Raw genomic sequence first — 12,893 nt, 5'->3', positions numbered from 1 at the left:
ACATTTGCTATCAACAATCAAGATCAAGATTTACATCAAATTTAACAGATAGATGGATGTTAGATCAGGCACCATGTAAAAGACTTGAGTATTTCAAATGTTTACAAAAGAATTATAAGACCACATATTTTTAGGAATTTTTTTATACTTACTATAAATTAATAAAATGGATTTGTTTGGGGTTATTTTCTTCCAAATCTATATGCATAATTCCTTATGAGACTTCAAAAAATAACTTTCATGGTAAATCTAAGACTACACAGTGGCATTATTGGATTAGCTACTACCTGGGAAGGAAAGAGCGATGGATCAATTGAACCTTGTGATTTTTTTCCAGCATCAACACAGTCGATTAACATTTTTTTCAGGGTCTCCTTCATCTCCAAAGCCAAACTGTTTAGCCACACCTGACAAGGAGATGAAAAGACCTCAAAAGTTACAGTACAAAATAATGTCTCAAAGACACTCGAACTATACTTGGATGTGATTTTCTTACCTCCACATCACTTGACAGAAGAACTTTATTTCTAAGTGGCACAGTTTCTCCTTCTACAGACTTCATGGCAACTATATATTTACATTCTTCATCAAAGCTCACACTGTTAATGCCTATTAATCAGAAAACAGCAATGAAGTTATATATTGTTAAAGACAAACATTAATTCTTTATGTCTAGTAACAGAAAGAGAGAAAAAAATTCTGCAACAGGTATCTAGCTTATAAGAAACTCATTTCTAAATAAGAACATTTCACAAATGAAGATTAATGCATTACCAGCAAAAAGTTTCTTAAGATGAGACTGGATAACCAGAGGATTCGTGGACTGTCCTAAAATTTCTAATAAGTCATCATCTCCAATGAAATAGAATCTTGGAAATGCTGAGCGCTTTTCCTATATAAAAACAAAATAAATCCGTTTTTGTTGACTTAAATTCAAACGTATTGACTTTCTTTATAGAAAACTATACCAATGTCCAACTGTACCTCCAAAAACTCATTCAAAGATCTCTGGCATCTCTGAAGCTGGTCAAGTATGGTAGTTAATGTATTTCTTATTCCTGTCTGGGCATTCAGTGATGTTATCCTATTGTCACTCTTGATATCTAACATAATGGATCTTGACAGGAAAAAAAAATGAATAATTCATAAAACAACCATTACAATTTTAAACTAAATATCATATACAGGTAGTTAGGTAAATAAAAATTAAAGCACTGGTAAGTCATATAAATATCTGATATATAACTTACAGCTTTCAGTATTAATGATGAACATTTCAGAATTTACATCAATGTCTCTCCAATGTAATTTAATAACTGTTTCTTGCCAAAATTTTGCTACCCAAAACCAAGAAAATCCAATTCTTGACTTTTATTTCCTTCTAAGAAGTCATTTTAACCCAAATCAAGACAGATAATGGTAAATATCTTTCTACATTTCTAAAATCTCCTCCTTTTTTATATCTTTGAGTTGTTTGGAACAAATAAACCATCTGTTTCTCCCAAAAGTCCATCTGGGTACTTCTGTAGTGAACAAAGTGCTTATATTCAACAAGAAATAATTCTTGAAAACACAATTACACCACCTCTGCTTCTGTTGACAAGATTGATCTTGTGTTTGCCTGCTTTCTTCATGATCTTTGACATTTCATGTGATTCCCTTCTTCACATGTACCCCATTAAATGAAACCTACATTACCAACTTTATTCAGATCTATGTCACTGCCACACATCTATATCTACTGAATTCCTGTTGCTGGCCTTCATCTCTATACGTATTCCAAATGTTCTAGCCTACACATGTCAAAGATACTACAAAAAATAAGACACATTCCATTACACTAACCTAAAGTCTTCATCAACTCTGTTAAAACGAGCCTGTTCTTTGGGCAGAGCTCCACGACCGAATATTGGTTCCAAGTAGACCCATTTCCTTTGAATTTGGTTTAAATTCTGCAGATACTCATCCAAGTCAGCCAGCTTTTTTTCCCACATGGACACTTTATCTTCAAAACCTTTGTAATATGGAGAGTCCTTGAGGGACTGCAGAAGACAGCGATGATCTCCAACTTGGTTGACTATGTCCTTCCAGTCTTTAATAAGCCTGATAGTCTTGCCTTGGCTATCTTCATAATCTGTTAGTGTAAAGACAGCTCCAACTCCCCAGAGTTCAAGCTCACGTAATGCTTCTCTGATTGTGACTTCACCTTGGGCCCGACAATTCAAATCCTATTTAAAAAGCATAAATAGATTTAATTTGAAACTACAGAGCTTGCAATAAATTTTCCATTGAAAAATAGAATGTAAATTCTATTCCTATTGTAATGAAAATATAAATATGCACACAGAACAGGGCAAACTACATAAAATAAACCATAAGATATAGTACCTTTATTTGAAATTATTCATACCTTAAGTTCCATTGCTTTTTCTATAATGGCATCTGTCACCTTTAGCAGATCTCCAAATAACAAACCCTCAAGTGTAGTGCCTCGGGGAAGACCCAGAAGACGAAAGAGATCCAGCCAATGGTCTGGAGAAAGATGTTCCCCTCTTACATATTTTAGGAGTGGAATTATCATCTATAGGAAAAACGTGTATGTGAATCCATCCAGTCTTTATGAAAATTGTAACTGTTTGATTAGAGAGTGACACGGTATACAAATAAAACAAAAATTTACATTCTTAAACTAAAGTACTTTTTTTTCAATTTCTGGATTTAATGTTTAGGAGTACAACTATGAGGAAAACTCATTGCTAAATGTATCTCTGTGTAAACTGTTATGACCCTCCTGTTCCCTGTAAGGAACTAAAAGGTTCTCAAAAGTAAGTGAAATGTTCAAAACAGTATGAGAAGATATTTTGTTAAATTGTAACTGATTTTATTATCAGAACTGAAAAATGAGCTACAGAATGAAGTATATTACCCAATATATACCAAAACCTTTTTTATATCCTTTTTTGTAATTAGCATCTTACTTTGTATTTGTCCACTTCTTTTTGCAATTTTACTGTCATTACAGTATGCTCTTCCATCTTCCTCATTTTGTCATGCCAGCTAAACAAAAATTCTTCAAATAGGTATGTTTTACTCCTGCATGAAAATCAAATATAGAAAGGTTATAGCAACACAGTACTACAACCACACATATATGTCCATGAAAACTGAAGTAACAAAATCATACCTAAATGTAATCCAGTCTTCTTTGGCTTTTTCCTGAAAACCTTGATAAAAATCTTCATACAATGCCCAAACTTCTGCAGAACTCTTAATATCTTGACATACAACTTTTGACAATGAGAAGTCAGGCTCTTCCAATTTAAAATGATGGCATTCTTCACTGGATAAAAAGATCGTTGTATTACACATTACATTATTCCATTATACATTTATGGTTTAAGAGATGGTATCATATGGAAATAATTATACTTTTTTAAGAAAAGCCATTGGCTTCATTGAAGAACATTGCTGACAACTACAATTTCCTTATAGTCTCCTTCTTGAATAAAAATAAGAAAGGAATATGAAGAATAACTCTTCTACAGAGCAATCTTCTCCCATATGCACAATTATTTTCCATAAACTTTCATTTCTTTCTCATTTATGAGAAAACTGAATTACTTTGACCCCCAAAAACAAGAGCTTGAAAGAAAATTATTTGTAATTGATTGCTTCTTCCTGTTAGGTAGAAAGAATATGCTAATTTTATTTACTATCATATTTAAGGGCCAAGATAAGAATTTGAAAAGAAAACTTTGTCCACTCAAGATTTGTAATAATGAGTTTACTGAAAGTAGGCACCTGGAGCAAAATCCTTTCCTTTTGTACAACAGTCTATTAGATAGGACACTTACTCAAGAAATGGGAGAGATGCACTCTTGCCCACTTAAGTTACAAGGGGATTGAAGTAATAACTCCCCCTTCTTGGACCAATGTCCCAAACCTTCTCTTAGTGAGATTTCAGAAGTCAGAATCAAGCCTTTAGTCTACAGACTCCCTCATGTGAAAGACTAAAAGACTTCTTGAATTCTTCATTCCAAAAATCTTCTGAAAAATTTAGCTTGAGAAATTCATGTTATGTAAAATTAACAAAAAGGACCCAGAAAAACTAATGAAAAACATGTAATATAAATAAAATAAAATTCCTTATATTATCCGTTGTGATAAAAATTAATTAACAATTTCTGAGATACTATTGCTGCAAAAGATCCACACATTAATGAATGAGGTATACAGGGAAATAAACATACATACATGAGCTTTTCTTTCACAGTTTCAAGTTCATTAAATTCTATTTTTTTTTCCTTTATGATCTGAGCACTTTTCTCAAGCACATCCTGATCACCTGTTTCAATGACATCATCACGTGGCTTTAGCTGATCCCAGCGAGCTTTAAACTTTTCCAGGTCTTGAAGATATATGTTAATACGTGAAATCACATTTCCTTTCATCATTTCAATCTGTAAAACAAGAGTTAAAATTAAATTCCTTCAATGGTTTCTAACTACAACTATCATCAAAATCAAAGTATCAAAATCAAAACTTGATAACCACAACTTGATCAAAACAAAACTCAAAAAACTTCTTGTAGAATACCCTAAGGAAATAGTTCATCCTTATTCTTCTGTTTTTTTATGAAAAAGGGGGCACTAATTTTTTTTTTTTTATGCTGGTATTTGAGACCTATTTATTCAGCCTATGCTACCTATTTAACTTGCATCTTAGAGCACATAGAAAAGTTGCTATATTTGTATGGCATATTGGTATCTTCAGCAGAACTTCAAATGAGTTCAGCAATTTGCCTATGAACTGGAATTACAGGACTGCACGTAGTTTAGTTGTGTGAAAAGTTGTGTGAAAAGATGATAACAAGCACCAGTACTAAAAGCATTATAAAGTAATAAAAATGCTATCTTTTAACTGTTATCCTGTTTCCCTCAGTTAAGCATTGCATTCATTAAGCCATCTCTGTCACCAGAAAGTTGAGACAGAAGTACAACAACGTAACATTCATTTCAGCATCAGCTCAACGGAAGTTTCACCTCGTTATTGTTTAAATAGTTTGCTTCCTTTGAAGCCTCTCCCTGAACTCTCACCAGCAACATTGGTGTTAACATTGAACTGAGAACATTTATGGATTTAATCTAAGAAAAAAATATTTCTCCAGGCTTATTCAAAATAACTTCAACATTTGTAGGTAAAATATTAATCTGTCATTGTTACCTGTTCTGTAATCATAAGCTGGTGGCTTTCCATCATTAATTCAAATTTATCCCATGTAGCTCTTAGGTTACTGATAGTGTCCAAACCTGCACCGGCCACAGTTCGCAAAAGTTTGTTTTTATCTTCAGCTTCTTGAAACAGGAGAAAAATCTAAATTCAAACAGATGAAAAATATGTGTGTATGTAAAACTTCAGCAAATCCTGTTTATCCAAAACTATAAGCAAATACATAAGAATCATCAACTGTGTATGCACAGATTATATGCTTATATATAGCTGCTTTTTTAATACTGTTTATACAATAATATTAAAACACTCTAAAAAATAGTATCTGAGGTATTTAGAGAAATTCTAAATCTTGATCCTGACATGGAATATACAGAAGTGAATATTTGCTATGAAACAGATAAGTGCCTCTTTATATATTGCAGAAATCCACTCAATCAGATTCAAGAACAGCAGCAGAGCAACAGAACTCAGTAAATATGTATGTATGTATGTGTGCCAGCTCTGGCTGGGATGGAGTTAATTTTCTGAAATTGAAATAAACACATACATGTTTACTGAATAAACATATACATGTCCTGTTACATGATTTCCTTTAAAAATTGAGATGACCACATGCACTAATGCTAAGGAGCAATACTGTTTTGTAAATTATACAGAATTAATTCTCAACATCCAACAATTCTCCCAGAGGTGCTACAAAATGTAAATATTTGTACCCAGCCTAACATAGTCCTTACTGAGTTAGCAGCCAAACAGTTAAACTGTATCCAAGATAAAGATTAAGCTAAAATTAGATGTCTGCCCATGAGCTTGTTAAGTAGGCATCTAAAACACCTTTATCCCCAAAGAAGAACACTGAAACTGAGGTCTACCGAGGTCTCGATCATTTAATGACAGAGGTTTCCAGAATTACTTGAGATCCCCTACTCTATCCCATTTGCCTTACATCCACTGCCCCAAAAGTTATGGGTCTCCCATACGTCCTGTATCGTATCTGCCAGCCTTGTATGGAGCTCTCAGATATGCCAGGACTTCCCCAAAACATTACACACCTATGTATGAACAACTGCATTGAGCTCTTAATGGAGCTAAAAAATTAATTCAGGAGGATCAGCCACAAGGTGTCTAGGATCAATGGATCACTCTAGGCTACAGCTGACTACATTCACTAGGGACTTGATTCCGTTTCTCACAAATACATGTCTAGGGCCATTAGAGATGCTCTAGGGCACTGGCCTGGCCTCCACTTGCAACTACAGAAACACGGAGGCCTCCCAGAACTCCTCTGTTAGGTCTGCCCGTCTTGTGTGGATGTTGGATATTCACCTCAGTAACTCTAGAACGGCACCTGTGGGCAACTGAACCAGATTTCTGCTGAGTGTACTAACAGCACATACCCTGCAGACACCTGTATATACACACCTAAACTCAGATGCATTCATTTAGAACTGAATCCTTTTCTGGATAAATATTATCTGGTTGGGAAGAGTTAATATAGCTTTTGTAGAATTCGACAATTTTGTAGAACCAGAGTTCTTTAAAGGCATCAGTAAGGGTATGGATGAAGGAAATGAAAATTATATATTCCAGTTGGGTTTCCAAAGAGCTTTTAACACAAACCCTCACCAAAGGCATTTAAGGAAACCTGGTAACCTTGACATAAGAACAAAGGTCCTTGCAGAGATAATTAATTGCGTAAAAGACAGAAAACAGAGACAGGAGGAAATGGCTAGTTCCTGCAATAGAAAAAGGTCACCCATGGGATTCTGTACACTCCTGTGCTGGACTGCTCAAGGTCTTTATAAAAGAGTTGGAAAAGGAGACTAAACTGTGCGATGATAAAGTTTCCTGATGATACTATGTTATTCCAGGTATTAAAATAGTTCACCTGTGAAGAACTGCAGAACTAACTTAGAAGAAATAGTGACTGATGATACTGGTGACAAGTGAAATTCAAGTAGATAACCATGAAGTGACATATATATGAAAAAATAAATTTCACATGTACAAGTTGAGTTCTGAGCTAGTGACTGCAGTTCAGGACTGATATCTTGAGGTTATGAGAGACAGTTTTACCAAAACTGCAGCTTAACCTGAGCAGTAGGAAGTAAATCAAGTGTTAGGAGTCACAAGGATCAAAAAGAGAATAAAAAAGATAATACTGCTATTTCATCATATAAATCCATGGTTTGTTCGTATCTTAAAAATTGTACAAAATCCTGTTGGTCCATAGAAAAAGATAATTGCAAAACTAGAAAAGACTTACCAAAGGGCAACAAGGATGATCAAAGTTATGAGTGGGCTTATGTATACGAAAAGATTAGGTAAGCTAAAACTCTTTAATCTAGAAAAGAGATGGCTGATACAGGACACAACAAAGAAGAATATAATCGTGTGTCATGAAAAGGAAGAATAGGGACTGATTGGTCTGCATCTCTTCCAATGTAAGACTTAAACGGTATGAAGTTAACAGATAGCATGTGAAAAAAAAATAAAAGGAGGGGTCCTTCATGTAATGGGTAATCGATCTACCTTTACCAGAGGATATTTTGGATGTCAAACGTGTATTTGCTTTCAAGAGGACATGAGGTAAGATTGTGGAAGAGAAATCCACTGAGTGTTACTATATGCTCAGGAACAACACAAAACTAAAAAGGTTCTGGTTGGAGGCTAGAAGTGTGGGAAAGCATCAAATATGCTACACCGATCTTATATTTTCCCCTAGGTAGCTACTTTATTCTACTGATGGAGACAAAATACTGTGCTACATGGACCACTGCCCTCATCCTATAGGGCCACTGCATGTTCTGAACTAGTTATATGAAATATAAGTTTCCACACTAGAAAGCAATTACATTTTTTGATAGCTGTTGTTCTGGATATGATAAAATAGTATCTTACCCCTTCTTTTCGTTCGCGTAGGTTTAAGTATTTTAAATTATCTTCTGCTATTTCCTCTACAGTCTGGGGCCTAATCACCAATGTTTCCATGGCATCAGTGAGAAATGAAGAAACATCACATAGTTGAGCTATATAAATGTGGAAAACAAAGTTATCATGGAGAAAATATTTGTAGTAATAAATATCCAAGTCAGACAAATGTACTGTGATACAAGATTGTCATAACATATAATAATGTATGCAAAGCATATGCTTAAAAAGTTGCAGACCCCAATCTTATATGCTGCTTCAGCAGAAAATGCACGTTTGTGTTTACACATAGCTTTTTAAATGTAATCCACTGTGTATGATTTAGTGTTCAGTGCATGATTTAGACCCTAAGTATCACGAGTCCCTTCTGAGAATTAAATATAAATACATGAGGCATTTATTCATACACTTTCAAAATCTGTATAGGTCTTTTTTTGGGTAAATGGAGAAAATGTTAAATATGCTTTTGGCATTTGGGGGTTTTGTTTGTTTGTTTGTTTTAAAGAAACTAAACAACTAAAGCCATCTTGTTTTAAATATTGAAAAGATTCACAAACAAAAGCCTGATTAAGCTATAACGCTGTATTTTCCTACCAAGGTAGATCTTTCTGGTACTGAGAAAGGAGCTCTACAATTTCAAAGAATAATAAGTCTTCCAGAAAACAACTAATCTTTCAGACTATGGAAATAATTCACTTTCTGCACAACCCCTGTTCTGTGTTTCCTGGGCTTATTGTTACATTTAAAGCACAAAGCACTGGTATTTCTCATCATCTACACCTTATTCCATTTTGTCTACCTCTTCCAGATACAGAGACCATCCAAAAATAGGGAAATATTTTGCACATTTAGACACTCTGCATTTTGACAATCTAAGTGACAAGTAACTCTATGGAATAAGTCTAGATTATTTAAGACTCTTCATGAAGCATTTCAATTTGTGAAAGAAAAATTTAATAAACTTTTTAATGACATTTCATGATGACTCCATTAATTATTGTCAAATGCCTAAGAAATTTTCCTCCCTCAAACATCAAACACATTTTCTTCCCCGAAACAACAAAGAAATTTTCCTTCAGACAAAAGAAACAAGAAAAATAATGTTCATATGTATCCTTTTACTTCCAGAACAGCTGTGGCCAAAACAAGCGAATGGGAAAGATGCACATGGACATCAGGGGGGTCTTAAGTTAGGCCTGTGGTGAAAAATTAGTAACAGTTTACCTTCTCTGCACTGTGATTTCTGCAGCTTACTGTGCCCAAGAGTAAAATATTTCTTAAAAACAGTATTTACATTAACACAAATGTCCACAAGTGCAACAAAAACAAAAAAAATACTATTCGTTAAAGTTATTTACCTTGAATAGATTTTCTCAAAGAAATAACAAGAACGTCATACAACTTCTGGATGAAATCATCAATTACAGTTTTCACAGGGTTGCAATTAACAGTTAAACAATCTATCCTGATCGTGCTTCAAGACAAAAGATTAAAAAATAGCAAACATTCAGTAGTATACTTACATGTCAACATCTTTAAGATCTATGCATGTCTATAGTTCACCCTAATAAGAAAAAATTTCCCTCATAATTCTACAAATAGAAGTCATAGCTTACAAGGAAAATTACTTATAGTATTGAAATATTTATAACCATTATGCATATATATACAGTTTTATGGGGACTAAGGTCTATCCTCCAAATAGTTAGAAAATTTCTTGACTTTATATAACCAATGTCACTAAATTCAAAAGGACTATTTCTGTACTCAAAAATATTTTAATTATTTGTACAGTCATGTCTTTAAGTCTCTAATTTCCATGAGAATTTACTAACTCAGACTTCAGTAGTCCTAAGAACATAAGAAAAGCCATACTGACTCATTTCAAGGCCCCATAACTAACATCTCGCAGTGACCATAAGTAGATGCCTAAAGAACACTAAGAAAAAGGGCTACCTTATTTGACACCTTCCTGAGTATCCTCCCTCAACACCAATTATTTTCAACTTACGGCACTTAAATAGCCACATGTGGTTTCTGGCTATAAGACATGTCAGCCAATTTCTCTTCTATTCACCCCAATCTGTCCTTGAACTCATGAAAATCTTTACCACTCAGAATATCACTTAGCCAACAAATTCTACCAGTCCATTTGCCTGCAGGAAATGTCACCTCTTTTTCCTTATTCTGAACATGATTCCCACCAGTTTCTTTTGAGAACTCTAAGCAATGCAACCCACTAGATTCCATGTGAATATATGTAAGAATAAAAGCCTGCACTAGCATATCTTAAGCTACAAGCTATAAGAGGTAATCAAGTGTTTCAGTACAGGAATTATTTCATGTATAAACATTTATGAAGGCTGTTCCTAACTGCCACATATACAGGACTTAGCCAAAAGAATTGTTAAAATATCACCATGTTTTGTAACATTTCAGAATCAGCCTTGAATTTTGAGGGAGTTTCCCATCATACAAAAGGGAGACACTAAAAGAGAAGGCTATGCATATAAAAGGGAGTAAGTGTTTAAAAATAAAAATGAAAAACAATTTAAAATTACATCAATATTTTAAAAACACCTGAAATTCTATCTACATCTCCACATAAAAAGAGTATTTCTATTTTACTATTGCCTTTAAAGTATCTGCTAGAATACATTATTCAAACAAAAGAACAGAGTTACACTATACCTTGGAAGACGTTCTGCTTCTTTCCCTCTCACTTTTAATGCTTTGAAGTTTTTTTCCCAGTCCTGTTTGCTAGAAAGATGTGTCTTCACCAGAGTTTCCATATCTACTTGGCCAATTACGATCCATTCCTTTTCAACGTTATTTTTGATTTCATGGAAAAGAAATATTTTCCAGGCTAAAAAACTCTGTTTCTCAATAATATTAAAACACTTCAATAACATTTTCAAGCGACATTCTCTTTAACCTGTGTGTTCCTTCAATTACCTACAGATTTCTCTCAGTGCAAAAATTAGGAGGTACAAAATGGTTTGACATATTCACACGTTTAAGGACAATCAAAACAGATTTTGAACAAGAGTAGAAAGACACCTATATTACTAAGGTTTCAACAGGAACTCTACATATGTTCAAGTTAGGTCTGTGCTTAAGTGTTTGGCTTAACATGGATGGACTTACTGAGCTTTTGCTTATATGCCTTGCAGAAAAAGACAATAATGCACAAACGTCATTGCTCAGTTACTTCTAGAATGTCTGAAGCTTAAAATGATACAAATCTACAAAAAACAAACTCATGAGTCAGACAAATATGGAAAATACCTTGAATAGATTACAAATGTCTGTCAGCCTTCTGAACAAATCCTCTGCTTTACTGAAAGCAGTCAGAAATCCACTTGCATTTCTTTCAGTCATAACAGTGAATATAGACTCTTCTTCTGCTTCACTTACTCCCCTAAACTGATTTGGAATGGAGATGAATCTCTTCATTTCTCTATAATATCTAGCTCGAAGTTCTTCAAAAGGAGGTCTGAATTGCAACCTGCCTTGCCTAAAAAGTGAAAAAAAATCATACAAAAACTAATATTTGAATGTAATCTGATACAGAATACTTTCCTAATAGGAAAAAAGAAAATATCTTACTTGAATGTTAGATCGATATTTATTTCTGGTAAATTCTCATTAAGTGCTTCTAAGCCCATTTGATACTGATGTTCCAGAGCTTTGTAAAGTTGATGATTCCAGTGCTGCCTCCAAGCTTTCATATCACATGATTTGAAACCCTAAAATTTAACAATGTTTATTTTTTTTTGGTCATTTTATTCCTTAAGCTGTAATTATAACCTGAAACTGAGAACAGTACAATGCCTGAAGACCAGGATCTTAGTAAAATTCAAAGAAGTATCACACTACTGGAACAGACTCCCCAAGGAAGTGGTCACGGCACCAAGCCTGTCAGAGTTCAAGGAGCATCTGGACGACACTCTTAGTCATATGCTTTAGTTTTAGGTAGTCCTGCGAGGAACAGGGAGTTGGACTCAATGATCCTTGTGGGTCCCTTTCAACTTAAGATATTTTATGAACCTGTGACCAGTTTGAATATTAAGAAGATCTAGACCTGTTACATTTATTTCAGATTAATATAGGAATTTTAAAAAATATCCAAATCAAACCAGTCTCTATGGCAGTTCAGCATAACAATTTCGCTGAGGTTCATCACCCATTCTTGAGAGGGTGATGAGATTCTTCAAGGTTACTCTAAAATGCATGCGATTCTCCTAGAAATAAGCTACAAAGCTGGTTGAATGAGAGATCTAAACCTATATCACACCTTTTGTTTTCTTCTGATATGTAAGCTACCTTTTAAACAGTATTTCAGAAAATTCTTGTGTGTTTCCACAGATCAATGTTAACTAACAACTAGATGTAAGTTTTTATCTTAAAGAATTCAGAGTTTCATTGGAATCTACTACATTGCACTATAAGACTGTGTAAAGCTGTATCATAACCTCAAATCTGTAAATGGTCACTTGTAAGCCATCCAGGGATTTTCAAAAGGGCAACACATGCTAAAAAAGAAATTAGAAACCTCTTCCAGCTAAACAGGTTCTCTTCTTATTTAATTGGATAGAGATTTTCAGCCAGGGCTTTGGAGGCAATCCAAGGTTGCTGCAGGAAGCTACACAGGTAAGGTCTGCCCTACAGTTCAAGGCTGCCCAGAGGAACTCTTCCAACAGAAAGATTCCAGAGATTAAGAAAACTTG

At 34.2% G+C, this 12,893-nt stretch overlaps 1 protein-coding gene across 1 annotated transcript in view; it reads right to left on the bottom strand.

Annotated features, from left to right (window-relative positions):
* The window catches only part of DYNC2H1 (dynein, cytoplasmic 2, heavy chain 1), a gene marked incomplete at its 3' end in the record, with an annotated part of 42,320 nt that overhangs the window by 15,181 nt on the left and 14,246 nt on the right, over positions 1–12,893 (bottom strand). The window contains exons 16-30 of the mRNA XM_010282272.1: positions 11,773–11,912; positions 11,452–11,680; positions 10,855–10,982; positions 9,522–9,637; positions 8,134–8,261; positions 5,224–5,373; positions 4,255–4,460; positions 3,185–3,340; positions 2,979–3,093; positions 2,411–2,581; positions 1,846–2,228; positions 985–1,117; positions 775–892; positions 497–609; positions 288–407 (exon numbers count right to left, since the gene is read on the bottom strand). Of these exons, the coding sequence (XP_010280574.1) occupies positions 288–407; positions 497–609; positions 775–892; positions 985–1,117; positions 1,846–2,228; positions 2,411–2,581; positions 2,979–3,093; positions 3,185–3,340; positions 4,255–4,460; positions 5,224–5,373; positions 8,134–8,261; positions 9,522–9,637; positions 10,855–10,982; positions 11,452–11,680; positions 11,773–11,912 (2,406 nt within the window). The remainder of the gene's footprint in view (positions 1–287; positions 408–496; positions 610–774; positions 893–984; positions 1,118–1,845; positions 2,229–2,410; positions 2,582–2,978; positions 3,094–3,184; positions 3,341–4,254; positions 4,461–5,223; positions 5,374–8,133; positions 8,262–9,521; positions 9,638–10,854; positions 10,983–11,451; positions 11,681–11,772; positions 11,913–12,893) is intronic.

The sequence above is a fragment of the Phaethon lepturus genome, unplaced genomic scaffold (assembly GCF_000687285.1).
Source record: "Phaethon lepturus isolate BGI_N335 unplaced genomic scaffold, ASM68728v1 scaffold2950, whole genome shotgun sequence".
Classification (NCBI taxonomy): Eukaryota; Metazoa; Chordata; class Aves; order Phaethontiformes; family Phaethontidae; genus Phaethon; species Phaethon lepturus.
This window is presented reverse-complemented; position numbering and strand designations above follow the sequence as displayed.